Raw genomic sequence first — 17381 nt, forward strand, 5'->3', positions numbered from 1 at the left:
TTATAGTTTGGTGCCTAATTATGTAGGCCCTCTTCCTCGCTACTCTCTCTTTTGGAAAGCTATTGCGAAGGTATAGTATGATACATATGAGGCCATGTCTTGCATGTAAACAATATTATTGTTGGCTCATATGGTAGGACTAATTAATAGGGTGGAGTGTTAGAGATCCTAAAAGCTTGAGAACTTCGTCAAGGGTCTTCAAAATCTTGCTTGATTTGGCTTAGGTACCCGTGATTATAGTCACTTAGTGAAGCTTTGCATAGTCTTTCCAATGAACCTCAAGGTAGAAAAAAACATATTAGACTGGCTTTGACATGTAGGGAAACTTTGATTTTCAAATGGTATGATATGACTTTGCAAGGGTGAGGCCTTGCCACCACCTGCGCATTTAGCCCATCCTCCCTCTAGATTGTCAATCGGCTAGCTCCAAATCTCTGCCATCGCCTCTTGTACTTCCTGCTCCTATAAAAGAGTGTCAGGAATGCGGATCCCCTTTGGGGGAAGCCCTCTCCAAGCTGCTCAAGCGGCAAAATCGCCAAGGAATGGTCAGGCATCATTGTACCTGCCAATTACCATTGGCTCTGCCCCTATGTAGTGCCCAGCCTCCCAGGTAGAATCTGTCTAGCCTCTTTAGGATTCCATCATGCCTGCGCTAACTAAAAGAAAAAGTGATACTACCTGAAAGCTTGGAGAACTCTGCCTCTCTCCAAGGGGTCTCTGTCACAGATCGTGAAAATGAACCGCCCCCTAGTGTGATGACACTCATGTAAGGAAAGCTAAGTTGGCAGTGTGCTAACACTTGCAGTGCTTGGCGAGTTGCAGATAGATGGGGAAGATGTTGTTGCAACAATGAGAGCATTTGATGCAAGACACATTTTGGCATGTGAATCGAATCATTTGGATCAACCAAGATAGATGTGCTCGGGTCAACTTGTGAATTGACTTGGAGATAGATGTGCTTGGATCAACTTGTCAATTGACTTTGTGCTAGATGTGGAAATGCTTATGCAATTGCTTTTTAAGAGTAGGTATCTTAGAATGTGCCTACAAGGTAGGAGCCTTTTTGGGCTTTGATGGAGACATGGAAAATGTTGTACCTACCAGGAGATCCTTAGATTTTGTTGCCCATTTCTCACTCACACATTGAAACGATATATTGCGTAGAAGGAGCTTTTGCGAAAGGACGAGGCATTCGGAATGAACAAGATTGAGAACACTTCCTTGTATATGTTAGTAGTGCTGAATCGGCCTGAACATAGCGTTGCACCAGTTCCCATTTTTCTCGATTCTAGCCCATTGATAAACTCTTGGAATGTTTTGTAAGATTTTTGTCCAAATGAAAAAGGAGCAAGAGGGTCTTCATCAATGATGTAGCTTGACCTCAAGCACAAGTCCACTCCATTCAATTGCTAGGACCTTGGCTTTCTGATGCTAAAAAGCTCGAAAGTTTATGGTTGATGCTAGTGCCCAGCCATCCCCACTGGGCAAGCCTTTTGAAGGAGCCATTTAGAGTGTACGGATCATTGCAGAGCCAAGAGGACATGCCCATGCAAGGAACTCTATCCTTCCGAATTTCACGTTTCTCTTTATTAAGCTTCTCCATCGTTTTCGCCCAACAAAGAGGGAGTCCCTTAACATTGCGAAAACCCATAGAAATAAGTGTGAAGATCGGATTGACAGATGCTATCCAACCAAAACAAAGGCTTCCAACTGCATTTGAGCTGGCGCTTAGAAATGTTTCCGAGCTTTGCAGATTTTCTTGTTCTCGTGCTTCTATTGATGTTGCAGGCTAAAATTGTCTCCGCACTGGAGCTCATCTTAGCTTGGGCACATGATAGGATTCCGACTGCAATTCGGTAAGGGTGGAGTTATCGGAATCAAGGGCACATGGTTGCGGGAAGGTTGATGGACCCTGCCGGAAATAGGGGCAAGTGAGAGGATCGAAATCCAATTACCTGGTCTTGCATTCCGATTGGATATCCCCTCTTGCCGGAGTTTACCTGCCGGTGCAGTCCATTTGCATCCGTCAGGCATTCCGACAGGCACATCTGCCAGAATCGTGCCCGAACCCTCCACAAAACCATCCAGGTGTCTCGAGTGCGGCGATGCAAGTGAAGCCGTGAGAAGAAGAAAGAATTCAAAAAAATGGGAAAAAAGCCGACCGTTGGAGTCAGAAGATACGATTTAAAATAAAAAAAAGGGGGGGGCCACGTCATCGTCTTCTTCCTCAACACTCAAAGTGAGCACCAGCTTTTTTACAGATGAAGCTTGCTGGCTATGGCGAAGCTCTCAATTCCAATGGCTATGGCGATGAAAATGCACAGACTCTTGAAGAGCTTTCTTTCATCTTAGCCTTACTGTCTTCTCCTCGAGCTTGATCTTACCTCCACCCAGCTTCTGCTGCTCCGTCTTCTTCCCCAACCATTGGAGCTTCAGCTCGCTGGCTATGGCGGCCTCCAAAGAGAACTCCTCCTCCTCTTCTGCTTCTGCTTCTGCTTCTGCTTCCCTTCGCCGTTCCCCTCGCTCCCTCCGTTCCCCCCTCTCCCCCATCCATAGCAACAGCTCTTCCCGTTGCCAACAGCAGCAGCAGCAGCACCACCAGCTCCCTCCCCCTCCCCCCCTTCGTCGCCCCCTCAGAGACCCCAAACAATCCCTCCCTCCCCTCGCTAGCCCCCCCCTCCGCCCCAAACCTCCCTCCCTCCCTGACCCCAAAAGTTGCAGCCGTGTCGGCCGTAAGCTCCTCAAAGATGGCGCTGCCCATAATTCCAAGCTCGCCTCGCGCCTTGGCGTTCAGAAAGAGGGGCCTCCTCTTCCCCCCCGCAAGCCTGCCAAGAACTCCATTAATGTCTCTAACACTAACAAGCGGCAGAGCCAGTTCCCTCTGCAGAAAGCTGCCTATGAGCCCTTCAACAGTCACAGGTGGTTGGAGCAAGCGGAAGACGAGAAGAATGAGAGAGCTTGTCGACGGCGATGGCGTAGAATTCACAGGGAAAGTGTCTTGAAATCTCTTCGTGACGATGCGCAGGAGGATTTTCTTGCATTGGCAGCAGGCATGGGGAACCAGGACATGGATAGACATCTTCTTGACGGTGGATTCATGGTAGGAAACCTTTGCCACGACCTATCATTCGACGTGTTCGCCAAGCCTGAATCCGATTCAGTCTATCTTGATGAACCAGCGACTGAGAACCAGTTTCTGCCCGAAGTTAACACTGTTCAGCCTTTGGCATCGAATTGGCAACCGTCGAATACTTCCCCATCGAAAGCCATTCCGACAAACGAAGCCAAGAAGGGGCACCTTACGCCTCCGATCGAAAAGAGCCTCACTCCTCCCAGTGACAAGAATCCTACCCCTCCCATGCAGCCAACGCACTCTCCAGATTTCATCAAGCGGGGGACGCGAGGCGTGTTGCCTCTCAGTGGCGAATGCTTTGGAGCTCAGTGTGGCTCGGTGAAGGACAGGCGAAAGTGCAAGCCCAGGGGGATGTTAACAGTGGATGTAGGTCAAGAGATTCAGAGCTCCGCTGAATCAGAAGTTCCGCCGATGCCTACACCGGCTGTGGCCTCCGTGGAGTGGATGGCTGACCAGAAAACTCTCAACCATAATCTTTATTTGAGCTCTGTATTCGATTGTACGTCAACAGATTTGTGCAGGATGAGCTTCCCAAGGCTCTCGTTATCGCCTTTGGATTCTTCATCTGAAGAAGAAAGCGAGAAGAAGGCGTTTGGTGAGCCGAGAGCAGACGACGGAGGTTTTGTAGAGGCAGGCAGGAGAAGTCTCCTCCAGGCTTCAATGTCTGTATCGGGGTACGACTGGGGGGCATCGTCCTCACAAGGTATGAATTCTTCTTGTCATACGGAAGCGAGCTCAGCGTTTGCAAGGGGGTCGGTGGTTCTCGATGAGGAAACATGCGGGGAAGAACAATGCAAGAGTGGATGGAAGGATGATTTCCGTCCAAGATTGAGCTCAGGCGCCCGGCGCAACATCTTGATCAAGAAAGCTACAGAGAAGCGAAAGTCATCGACTGTGTTCTCAGTGGAAGGAGATGGAGAGTGTTCACCTCCGCAACTATCAGAGGGAAGCCCTCCTTTGGAGTATTCTCTCTTGAGCACCTGCCTGGAGGATATGGATTCTTTCCAGTGCGAACAAGGTGTAGAACTTCCTCTATCCAACGCAGATCAAAACTTCTGGTCCAAAACCAGAAGCTCATCTCCTCCGGAGGAGCTTCTGTTTTCAACGACGGCAGCTTCACCCCCACTGCAATCCTCGTTGTCTTCTCAGGACCACGACTCCGATTCTAGATCTGAATCTTGTTCTATTACAGAACCAGGAAACTGGGCTCTTGCTCCTTATGGTAGGAAGGACATCATAGGCATTCAACCAGTGGATGACAAGAGTGACAGGCAACTTGTTATTGCTACGCAGACCTGCAAGGCGGAAAATGAAATTTCCTCTCGAATCGCTATGGCAAAGTTGCTATGCAATCTTACAGCCACGTATTTAGACCAGGTAGCATCATCTCTGGGGAAGACAAACAGCGATGCAAGAACATCATCTGAGAATCAGACGGAGAGGACGACATCTCAGGGCCAGGCACTGCACAAAGTGGAGCTTGAGCAATCCTCCTTGTTAATGGGGAAGAGGAAAATAGCAGAGTGTTGCTCCTTGCTGAGAGGACTCACCCTCGAATCATCAGTAGACAATAAGAGAGTCTCTTCTGAATGCTCAGTAAATCAGCCATCTCCTTCAAACGAGGATACAGCAGATTCTTCCAAGCTACCTCGCTCCTCGGTAAGCTCTGATGAATTGCTCTCTTCACTATGTTGCCTCGAAGATAATCTTCTCCGGAAATCTTTGTTGAGTGCTATCTCCACAGAACAGACAATCAATACAGTGGAGATAAAAAGGTGCTGTTCGTCCCCACAAGCTTTCAAGGAGCCAACTTGGATTCCCAGCAGAGGAATGATTGCAGGTGCCTACTTGGTAACAGGCATTGTTGCAATCAGCCACTCTTACCACAAGCATCTCCAAAATACAAGAAAATTGACTTTGCTCCCATCTACTGTACTAAAATGATCAGTATTCAGTCGGTAAGGAAGCATGTGTCAGTGCCATATGCCAAGATAAAGGATATTAAAGCTTGGGCGAAATCTTATAGGGTCTCCCATCTGGGGAAGCTAATGTGACATGGTGTTACCCAAGAAAACACCGAAGGTGAACTGATCAGAATTAAGCTTTAGGAGTGCAGATACTTCCTGCTCTTCCCTAAATGCATTTGAAAGATGATGAATTGGTTATGTGTAAGACCCCTCTCATGTCCAACACTTCATTTGAAAATGCTTTACATGCCTCTGAGGTGCTTGAAATGTGTGATGTCTGCATTTTCTCTGTTCCTTTTTCATGCATTAATGGATAACATTGTGTGCATGTGCACATATCGCACATGCAAAGATTAAGAATATTAAAGCTGGTGAATCTTCTAGGGTCTTCCATCTGTGGGAGCTAATGTGACATGGTGTAATCCAAGCACGTACCGAAGGTGAACAATCAGGATTAAGCGTGAGGAGTGCAGTGACTTCCTGCTCTTCCCTAAATGCATTTGGCAGATGCTTAAAACGCTTTACATCTCTGAGGTGCTCGAAATGCGGGATGTTTGCATTTTCCCTGCTTTTTCATGCATTAATGGATAACATCGTGTGTGTGCGCACGCATGCAATTCACATGTAACAGGAAAGGTCCGGACATTGATTGATCGTTTGCTCAAAAAAAAAAAAGAGATTGATTGACTGATCTGCTAGTTGGATGATCACAGAACTGAACATTTGTAGAGATACAAAACCTGCTTTTACTTCACTAATTTGGCAACAAGTGTCGGAGAGGGGGAGAGAGAGAGAGAGAGAAGAGATCCTTCACATTATACTTCCTCCTTGAACTTTACCTGTCTGATGGAGTCTAGCTAGTTGCAAGCCTATTGTGCATGATTTAACAGGAGTCTCAAATACTTCTTGAATCTTGGAAAATACTTTCCTGTGTATGGCTAGCCGGTGGCTGCCAATGTGTTGCATGCCGGTCTGAGAAAGCTGTGTCATGTTCCAATGTGTACACTTCTGCAGCTAGTTGATCCCATCTATGTGTTCAGAGGCTGGCTATATGCTTTGATGATTGAATTGGGTTGAAACAGGTTCAGGATTGGTCGCAGACAGGAGAAATCTGCAACACCTATTTGCTTGGCTACCATGGCCAAAATTCTTGATGCTATCAGGGCATAAAATTCTATTGAAGATGCAGCTATCTACCAGCATCATCGATGGGAATGGATTCTTGTAGTGGCTAGGAAAGGCAATGCTGGAATGCCCAAAACCATTGCTAGAAAAACTAGCTTCTACTCTACAGCAAGATGCCTGTATAAGAGAATGACCAGCAACTCCCTAAGTTAGAAGGTGAACTAATGAGAATTAGACATTGGGAGTGCAGTAACTTCCTGCTCTTCCCTAAATGCATCTGAATTGGTTATGCGCAAGACACTTCTCATGTCCAACACTTTGTTTAAAATGTTTTACATCTCTGAGGTGCTTGAAATGTGTGATGTTTGCATTTTCCCTCTTTCTTTTTCATGCATTATAACATTGTTTGTTTGTGTGTGTGCGCGCGCGCATGCCCTCACATATTGCATGTGTGAAGGTAAAGAGCCAGAGATTGATCTATCGATCTACTAGTCTGGATGATCACAGAACTGAACATTTATAAGATACAAAACCTGCTTTTACTTCACTAATTTGGCAGCAATCATTGTCTTATATTTCTGTCTCTCTCTTTCACACAGAGAGAGAGAGAGGGAGAGAGAGAGAGAGAGAGAGAGAGAGCTTCACAGTGTTAGAAACTCACTGTGCCCACCTGTGAGCCCCCGATTTGAGGGGACAAGGGGCAGTGAGAGGTAGGAGGGCTGGGGAGGGAGAGACTCAGGCCGGCATCATAGGCAACCAGCACACGGGCTGGTTGCAGTCTGCAACAGCAGGAATAAAAGGGCTCTAGGCCTCACATAGAGGCACCAGGAGCAGCATTGACTGGCCGCCCAGGGCGCCCTTAAATAGGGGCCTGTGGCTGGCCAAGTTGGCCCAACCAGGGCCACTGCCCAGGGCCAACCCTGGTCGGTTTACTAGGGCCCATGTGGTCGGCCACCAGACAGGGTACCGATCCTGCTGGTCGGTCAACTGAAACGGCCTGGGCAGTGCCTATAAAAGCCCTACTCCTCCATTGGTTCCAGCATCCAGTGCAAGACTGAAAGCTCCTCTCCAAGGCTGTGTTCAGCACTCAGATCTGGAGCAGTTGGTGTGAGAGAGAGTCCATCAATATTCTCCAGTACTTTGCTGTGTTTTGTACTGCTCCCTTGGAGCTATTTTTCTGCCCACCATCCGGTGGATGAATATACTCTCTCTCTCTCTCTCCGTCCATATTTATTTCTGAGTGAGTGTTTGTTGCATCTGTGATCATCTATCTAAGTTGAGTGTGTGTAAGAGTTGGAGAGATCTTGGGTGGAGGTTTGAGTGATTTATTCCCTCTTATTTTATAACATGGTATCAGAGCCATAGGCTCTCAACTCTTCATCATCAAAGCACTCTCTGAAGGAAGGAGTTCCCTTGGCAGAAAGGCGATTTTGTTTTCAGCTCAGGCTAGCACGGGAGGTCAGTACATCTTTTTTGCTTCAGTTTTTCAGTTTGCTATTCACCGAGATGGATCAGCGTTCAAAAGCCTCTACACCCACTGCTCGTCCTTTCTCCTCCTCCAGTCATCTTCCTTCTTCATTCATTCCCAATTTTGGTGAAGCTGGAAAGCTCGATGGGACGAACTATCCAATTTTGGAAAGTCAAGATTCGAAGCCATCTGGTGGCACGGAAGCTATGGAAGATAGTGATTGGTACCGAGATGAAGCCGGAGGACATTGTGGACAAAAGAGGTGATGTTTTATTTGAAGCAGATGCGGATGAACTCAGTGCATGGGAGGAGAGGGATGCTCAAAGCCTTAGCAATGCTAATTGGCACGACAGTAGGTGCTGTGATTTCTCATATCCAGTTGGCAGAGACGTCTTCAGAGGCGTGGGCCATACTGAAGGAGCTGTATGAAACCGATAATACAGCTCGTATCATTACTCTTCAGCATCAACTTTATAATCTTGATATGAATGAGGGTGATATTGTGCATGACCATTTGACAAAGGTGAAAGTCGTGCGGGACCAGCTCGCAGCGGTTGGTTAGAAGGTGGACTCGAGTCAATTGGCGTTGCTCACACTCCCCAAGTTGCCACGGAGGTGAAAGTCGTGCGGGACCAACTCGCAGCGGTTGGTCAAAAGGTGGACTCGAGTCAATTGACATTGCTCACACTCCACAAGTTGCCACGGAGGTGAAAGTCGTGCGGGACCAACTCGCAGCGGTTGGTCAAAGGGTGGACTCGAGTCAATTGGCATTGCTCACACTCCACAAGTTGCCACGGAGTTTCAAAAGTTTTGTGACTACGGTCACTGCAGGTCAACGGACTAAGCCAATCACTTTTGAGGAGCTTGGCCCACTCCTGCTTTAGGAGGAGGCTCGAGAGAAACTCTTTACACAAACCGACGAGAAGGCATTAGTGGCTAAAGACAAGCCTGGAAAAGGCAAGCCAAAGGAGTTCAAGAAGTCAGAGGACGTTGATCGAAAGAAGAAAATGAAGTGCTTTTACTGCGAAAAGCTTGGCCACTCCCCAAAGAATGTCGAAAGAAGAAGGCAGAGCAGAAGCGGAAGAGAGAAGCCAGGAACAAAGAAGAGCCTAAGAATGATTTTGCCAATGTGACGACTGGGCAGTTGTTTTTAATCAGTGAACATTGTTCAGCGTATGCAGTTAGTGAAGGAAAAGAGGGTTGGTATGTTGACAACGGTGCTTCAAAGCACATGTCTAACAGAAAGACTTGGTTCAAAACCATGGAAAGTACACACCCGGATTCCAAAGTTTCTGTCGGGGATAGCCGGACATGTATTCTTTCAGAAGATAGGGCTAAGTCAGAGTCCTTCTGAGGCAAACCTTTACTTGTTCATTGAGAAGGGGTTGCGATTGGTACTCATCCTCTATGTTGATGATCTTATCTTGACAGGTGACCATGTCGAGAAGATTTCTCAGGTCAAGGAGCTACTCATGTCTGAGTTTGAGATGACTGACCTTGGGTTATTACACTACTTCATTGGGATAGAAGTAAAGCAAGCCAAAGACAGGATCTTCATTTCACAGGAGAAATATTGCAGCGAACTTTTGAAGAGATTTCAGATGGAGGATTGCAGGACAGCAGTAACTCCCATGGAGGTCGGGCTCAAGCTAAGTGTTCACGACACATCTCAGCCGGTCGATACTCATTTGTACCGACGATTGGTAGGAAGCTTGCTTTACCTTACCAATACTCGACCTGATATTTGTTATGCAGTTGAGCTATTATGTCAGTTCTCTGCTTCCCAAGAAGAGTCATTGGGATGCAAGTTTACGAGTGCTAAGGTATCTAAAGGGTACTTGCACCTACGGGATCACCTACACCAAAGGCATCAAACTAGGCAGGTTTTGTGATAGTGATTGGGCGGGTGATGCTGACACCAGAAGATCAACAACAGGGTATTGTTTTTTACTTGCATCTGGTGCCATCTCTTGGCTGAGTAAGAAGCAACCCACAGTGGCCCTTTCATCTACAGAGGCAGAGTATAGAGCCGCATGTACAGCAGCTTGTGAGACACTGTGGTTAAGGTGGATTCTAGAGGACATGGACGTGTGTCAGGAGGACGCAACAGTGCTAATGTGCGACAATCAGAGTTGCATAGCCATTGCCAAGAATCCAGTGTACCATGCGTGGACCAATCACATTGGAGTTCATTACCACTTTGTTCGAGAGCTCATCATCGACGACGTGATCGAGCTTATGTACTGCCCGACCGCCGACAACTTGTTCGACCTCTTCATGAAGGCACTTCCTTGAGAACAGATGGAGCACCTCATCAAACGAATGGGGATTGTGTTGGAATGGTCACCTCCCCATCTGTAAGCCCCCAAATGAGGAGAGTGTGGGGGAGGGAGACCTAGGGCAGAAGATGCCCAGAGAAGAGAAAGGGAGGGGCACTATCACATGGGCAGCACCTCACACAAAGCAAGAAGGGTACCTTGCAAGTCGTGGAGCTCCTGATGTACGGGGCAGACACGTGGACATCAGGGACCTGCAGCAGCCTGATTGCGCAGGGATTTCCAGCAAGGACAGACGGCACTTCAGTACGGGATGCATACATGGTTGTACGGGGCTGGTATAGACCTGGCAGGAGGCAAGGATGCTGCAGCAGAGAGGCACAACCATGGCGCTGCAAACAGGGCAGGCTGGAGCCTGCAGGAAGGCCCCCAATAGGGCGCATATGGCCTGGGCCAGTGGCACAGTGCCATGTGGCAAGGCGGGTACAGATGGGCCTGCAAGTGGGCAGATCAGAGTGGCGCAGCAGAGGCGGGACAGACCAGCACATGGGTCGGCCAGGAGAGAGGGTGGTTGGGCTGCTTTGAGGCAGCCAACCAGGCCTTATATAGGGCTGACCTAGGGCCTGGGCCCTTGCCTAGATTGGAGGGCCAAAAGCCCTAAAAGTGTGGGCCATAAAGGCCTAGTTTTGTGAGCCCTTAAAGGGCTGGACCAGCAGCAGACTGGTCGGCCAGTATGAAGCTGGCTGGTCGGTTTTCTACAGCAGGCCTTAGGGCCTATAAAAGGAGAGGCTTGATGCCTCACAAATCATCCAGCATAGCCAGCAGTTCCAGGGCAGAAAGGAGCAGCAGGGAGCCTACTCTCTGGGCCTATCTACAGGAGGTGAGAGAGTGCAACAAGTGCTGCAGACTTTGCCAGGAAGAGACTGGACCTTGGCTGTCTTCTAGGGCAGCAAGGTGCTGAGATCATCATACCTTTTGGAGCAGCCATTCACAAGCAGGTTGGAGCAGTGGAACAAGGACCTGTGTGCTGCAGACAAAGCTTGGCAGGGGCTGCCCACCTAGGCTGATTCACAGGCAGTAAGGTGGAGAAGAACACACTGGACGGAAAGTCTACAAACGCTCGAGGTGGAGCACGCGGGCTCAAGTCTAGAGATAGCCAGCAAATTGGAGAAGGACCTTGTGGTTAGATCAGAGGACCACACCATTGGTGGGACTTTGGATCTATCTATTTTGTATTGTGTCCATAGTTTTGGACGGAAATATATATTTTGGTGGTTTCTCTATCTGGCTGGTTCATTGTCTATTGATGAGTCTGCACACCTATTTTATGCACATTAAGTAAAGAAGTTTGTGATTCCACACCCCACACCACACTGTGTGAGCTCCTGGCATTACTATAAGTCTTCCGCTGTGCGTACCCCCTGTTGGGTCATTTCTAACATGGTATCAGAGCCCAAGTAGGAGGCTCACAGGTGTGGGAGCCTGAAGGCAGGGACCTTGCTGAAGGACGACCCTGATTCAGAAGCTCTTGGGAATCGACTTCCACGACTGGAGGATTGTGCCCTTGCGAGAAGGAGGGTGAGTCAGGTTCAGTCAGGTGCGTTTAAAGTTCGCGGTCCAGGTTATTTGAAGATGTACTTTTGTTACAGACCTTGCCAAAGGAAGGACGGGTTGAAACAGACCCTGGGAGCATGGTGCCTGGAAGACTCCAGGTTGTTCACTCATTATGAGGGGGACAACTGTAAGATTGTGACGGCTGGCTTGCTCGAGTTCGAAGGCCGGAACATGACTGAAGGAGGTGGTGCCAGGAGGTGCTACCAAAGATGGACCTGAGTACCAGGATGGTGTGCGGAAGCGGAACCAGATCTGGTGGAGCAGGGGCCACTGGATGAAAAGCTAGGAAAAGATTTCGACATCAAAAAGTTCCAAAGGACTGCGACCAGGGAGTTACTGGAGCATCTTCATCGACGTGTTGGCATTGGGCCTGGATGTGTCGGTGAGAGGGGGTGTTGGAATGCTCACCTCCCCATCTGTAAGCCCCCAGATGAGGATGCCCAGAGAAGAGAAAGGGAGGGGGACTATCACATGGGCAGCACCTCACACAAAGCAAGAAGGGTACCTGGCAAGTCATGGAGCTCCTGATATACGGGGTAGACACGTGGACATCAGGGACCTGCAGCAGCCTGATTGCACAGGGATTTCCAGCAAGGACAGACGGCGCTTCAGTACGGGATGCATACGTGGCTGTACGGGGCTGGTATAGACCTGGCAGGAGGCAAGGATGCTGCAGCAAAGAGGCGCAACCATGGCACTGCAAACAGGGCAGGCTGGAGCCTGCAGGAAGGCCCGAAATAGGGCGCATATGGCCTGGGCCAGTGGCCCAGTGCCATGCGGCAAGGCGGGTACAGATGGGCCTGCAAGTGGGCAGATCAGAGTGGCACAGCAGAGGCGGGACAGACCAGCACATGGGTTGGCCAGGAGAGAGGCTGGTTGGGCTGCTTTGAGGCAGCCAACCAGGCCTTATATAGGGCTGGGCCCTTGCCTAGATTGGAGGGCCAAAAGCCCTAAAAGTGTGGGCCATAAAGGCCTAGTTTTGTGAGCCCTTAAAGGGCTGGACCAGCAGCAGACTGGTCGGCCAGTCTGGTCGGCCTGTATGAAGCTGGCTGGTCGGTTTTCTACAGCAGGCCTTAGGGCCTATAAAAGGAGAGTCTTGATGCCTCACAAATCATCCAGCATAGCCAGCAGTTCCAGGGCAGAAAGGAGCAGCAGGGAGCCTACTCTCTGGGCCTATCTACAGGAGGTGAGAGAGTGCAACAAGTGCTGCAGACTTTGCTAGGAAGAGGCTGGACCTTGGCTGTCTTCTAGGGCAGCAAGGTGCTGAGATCATCATACCTTTTGGAGCAGCCATTCACAAGCAGGTTGGAGCAGTGGAACAGGGACCTGTGTGCTGTAGACAAAGCTTGGCAGGGGCTGCCCACCTAGGCTGATTCACAGGCAGTAAGGTGGAGAAGAACACACTGGACGGAAAGTCTACAAACGCTCGAGGTGGAGCACGCGGGCTCGAGTCTAGAGATAGCCAGCAGATTGGAGGACCTTGTGGTTAGATCAGAGGACCACACCATTGGTGGGACTCTGGATCTATCTATTTTGTATTGTGTCCATAGTTTTGGACGGAAATATATATTTTGGTGGTTTCTCTATCTGGCTGGTTCATTGTCTATTGATGAGTCTGCACACCTATTTTATGCATATTAAGTAAAGAAGTTTGTGATTCCACACCCCACACCACACTGTGTGAGCTCCTGGGCATTACTATAAGTCTTCCGCTGTGCGTACCCTCTGTTGGGTCATTTCTAACAGATTGGCCCATAGTTGTGACATTGAGGGGGGGTGTTAGAAACTCACTGTGCCTACCTGTGAGCCCCCGATTTGAGGGGACGAGGGGCAGTGAGAGGTAGGAGGGTTGGGGAGAGAGAGACTCAGGCCGGCATCATAGGCAACCAGCACACGGGCTGGTTGCAGTCTGCAACAGCAGGAATAAAAGGGCTCTAGGCCTCACATAGAGGCACCAGGAGCAGCATTGACTGGCCGTCGAGGGCACCCTTAAATAGGGGCCTGTGGCTGGTCAAGTCGGCCCAACCAGGGCCAACCCTGGTCGGTTTACTAGGGCCCATGTGGTTGGCCACCAGACAGGGTACCGACCCTGCTGGTCGGTCAACTGAAGGGGCCTGGGCGGTGCCTATAAAAGGCCCACTCCTCCATTGGTTCCAGCATCCATTGCAAGATTGAAAGTTCCTCTCCAAGGCTGTGTTCAGCACTTAGATTTGGAGCAGTTGGTGAGAGAGAGTCCATCAATATTCTCCAGCACTTTGCTGTGTTTTGTACTGCTCCCTTGGAGCTATTTTTCTGCCCACCATCCGGTGGGTGAATATACTCTCTCTCTCTCTCTCTCTCCGTCCATATTTATTTCTGAGTGTTGGGGTAAAGGCACATTGCCAACCCTTCATTAAAAGATAGGACACCTATGACTGTCTTAAGACAGTCATAGGGTAAACCTAATCCTAATAAAACACAAGTGAGTTTGTGGTGTGGCTCATCATTCTTCACACCCGCACTAGAGTGTCACTCTCTCTCTCTCTCACTCTCACTCTCTTGCTCTCTTCCTTTACACTCCCCCCTACACTGAGTGAGTGTTTGTTGCATCTGTGATCATCTATCTGAGTTGAGTGTGTGTAAGAGTTGGAGAGATCTTGGGTGAAGGTTTTAGTGATTCATTCCCTCTTATTTTATAACACACAGTATACTTCCTCCTTGAACATTACCTGTCTGATGGAGTCTAGCTAGTTGCAAGCCTATGGTGCATGATTTAAGAGGAGTCTCAAAATACATTTTTGTATCTTCGAAAATACTTTCCTGTGTCTGGGAGCAGCACAGCTGGTGGCTGCCAATGTGGTGCATGCCGGTCTGAGAAAGCTGCGTCATGTTACAAACGTACACTTCTCACAGCTAGTTCATCCATTGTCTATGTGTTCAGAGGTTGGCTATAAGTTTCGATGATTGAACTGGGTTGAAACAAATTCAGGGTTGGTCCCAGACTGCAACACCTATTTGCTTGGCTAGCATGGCCGAAATTCTTGATGCTTCAGGGCATAGCATCACCGATGGGAATGGATTCTTGTAGTCGCTAGAAAAGGCAATCTTGCCAATGCTGGGATGCCCAAAACCATAGCTAGAAAAACTAGCTTCTACTCTACGACGAGATGGCTGTGTCACAGCAACTCCCTTAAGGTAATCCTGCAGCAGAATGTATACTTAGCCTCTACATTCTTTGGTCTTGTATGGGGGTTCACATTATGGCATTGCCTACATACCTCTCTCAGAGTCTTGGATTGGGGCCAGTGCCCATCCCTTTGATGAGGTGCTCCATTTGCACTCTATGTAGAGCATATAGGAGGTTATAGCTCATCTCATCTTGAATCAGCCCTTTGATGAAATCTTAATGTGCTTCATTTGAAATAGCTCCTTGGCAATATGTATGCTGCTTTGTAATGAGTTATAAAGTGATTCGCATATAGGATCTAACCCAGCACATGGGCGAGAGATCACGCTCCCATAAGCCCATGCCTTTAGCTCTAGCGACTCATACCACTAGAACCTTTCCTAAGGAACCTTTGGCACATCTTGTGACCTGCCATGTTAATGGCAAGAGTCTAGGCTCATCTAGACTAGACCATCTTGTCTTCTATGCACACTGAATGAACTCACAATGGCCCTAGCGTCCTTGGCTAATAGCCCAAGTCCTCTAGACCTAGGTTAGCTCGCTTCGCTTAATCCATGGGCCCCTAACCCTATTGGATGAAATCTACTAATCTAAAGATTAGCATCCATGTGCATAACATCTTCCCCCTCTTCAAGCGTTTACTCTTAAACGAAATTGGGAAAGTTCTTTGGCTAACTAGCAATTGAGTCTAAAGTTGAGTCTTCCTCCAACCTCTTTGTCTACTTGACTTTGAACTCCAGAATTATCCTATTCCTAAGTGCCCTTTCCCGAAAATCAATAACTCTTTCAGCTTGTACAATATAGGTCAAATACTCATCTTCCACAACTTTTTGGGACACAATGAGATTGTCTTTGGCGCTCAACACCTCTTTCAGTCTATTGACACGAAAGATTGAGTGAGCATTTACATGTTGAGGCTATTCTAGCCTAAATGCAATCTCACTGATACCTTTTTTTAAGATTAGGAAGGGTCCATAGTACTTGGGGTTAATTTCTCCACCAACCCTATCCTAACATCTTTGAATCCTTCAATACCCACAAATATACGAGCATTCCCTCAGAAAACTCTCTAGTGAATGTTGTCTATCTTGAGCACACCTAATAGATTCTTGTGAGTCATTAACATCTCTTTCTTGCATATCTAGCAAGATATCCTTAGCTGCAAACAAGCCGAATACCCTTCAATCCAACTGTCACAGGAGCCTTGGGTCAATATCCATACATAAGCATGAATGGACTGTACCAATTGTCACATGAGACTTGGGTCGATATCCATTCAAAAGCATGAATGGATTATAACCAATAATAGCTGAATACCGTTCAATCCAACAATTATAGAGACCTAAGGTTGATATCTGTACATAAGCATGAACGGACTGTAACCAGGAGCAGTAAGACTGTGCTATTATAAGCAAATTCCATTTTCCAAAATCTGATGGCCTCTTGGAGATGTAAGCTTGAAGCATATCTTCCAAGACTTGATTAACCCTCTTTGTTTGCCCATCAGATTCCGGATGATCAGGGAACTCATACTTAAAAGTAGTTCCCAATTTTTGAAATAATTCCTGCCAGTCTCAAGGTAACCCATGTAATCTAAATAACTGCTCAACAAATTGGTGAGCCACCTTAGTAGCCTTCACGGTTGTCTTTCTAGGTAAAGATCTTGTCATCTTTGTCAACCTATCTACCAGATAACAGCATGTCCTCCATGTGTTCATGGCAATCCCACGATAATGTCCATGAAAATACTCTCTTATTTACGTCCGGCAGAAGTGGGTGGGCACTTTCCCGCTTGCTTGCCGACTTCTATTTCCCAGGAATATCTACACAATGCAACCACCGCCCAGCGTTTAGGTGTTCTGCCTCATGCACTTGACACTGCTAGCATTTACCACACAATCAGTAATCTTGACCTTCACTAAGTCATAGGTTCTTGCTAAACTCTTCGATGACCTACAGTTTTAGTATCATGACATTCACATAGGATCTTCCTCCAAACCTCTTCAGATTAGGAACACAAATATATATCTAACCACCTACCACTTGAGCAGGTGGTATAAGCCCTACGCCTTGGTCTATCTGTGTGGAGCTCCTTGTCTGCCCTATATAGACCTCTCAAGGAATCATGAAGGTAAGCTCCAATCTTGGTAAAACTCAAAAGAGTGTACCTCACTAATGTGACTCAAAGGATGGCAATCTTGTTCAAGCTACATTTCTGATACCTAATTTTCATTGCATCAACTGAGCCCCTCGTGCCTTCCTTCCCCCCTATCACAAATGTACTTGATAGACTTGTGGTTTGTCATTACAACAAACTTGGATCCATAAAGATAATGTCTCCAACTTTCCAATCCATGGATTTCCTAATAACGCCACCAACCCTAAGTACCATCTAGCTTTTTACCTTCAAAAGTTAGAGGTCAGTCCTCTCGGATAAAGCTGTACGTGACAGAAATCACCAGCATCAACCACGACCATGAATGGTCTGCTAGGATCTGGTATTCGCCTTAGCTCGAGAGCTGGAAAGCCTAATCAAGCTTTAGGAGGTTTGGCAGAGAAACGGTTAGCTTCAATCCCTCATTGATGTCTTAAGAAGTACAATGAATCCTAGAAACGCCCGAGGTAGCCAAAT

The 17381-nt window shown here is 47.9% G+C and overlaps 1 protein-coding gene across 1 annotated transcript; it reads left to right on the forward strand.

Annotated features, from left to right (window-relative positions):
• The first annotated feature begins 2285 nt into the window (after positions 1-2285).
• Positions 2286-5343, forward strand: LOC147880375 (GPI-anchored adhesin-like protein). The gene is made up of 2 exons (XM_087370601.1): positions 2286-2624; positions 2715-5343. Exons 1-2 carry the CDS (start codon positions 2447-2449, stop codon positions 5075-5077), a joined length of 2541 nt encoding a protein of 846 aa, XP_087226727.1. The 5' UTR covers positions 2286-2446; the 3' UTR covers positions 5078-5343.
• Positions 5344-17381: the final 12038 nt, after the last annotated feature.

This window comes from Dipteris shenzhenensis, chromosome 32 (genome assembly GCF_047967505.1).
Source record: "Dipteris shenzhenensis isolate YYH24624 ecotype China chromosome 32, Dip_SZ_1.0, whole genome shotgun sequence".
In the NCBI taxonomy this organism is placed as follows: domain Eukaryota; kingdom Viridiplantae; phylum Streptophyta; class Polypodiopsida; order Gleicheniales; family Dipteridaceae; genus Dipteris; species Dipteris shenzhenensis.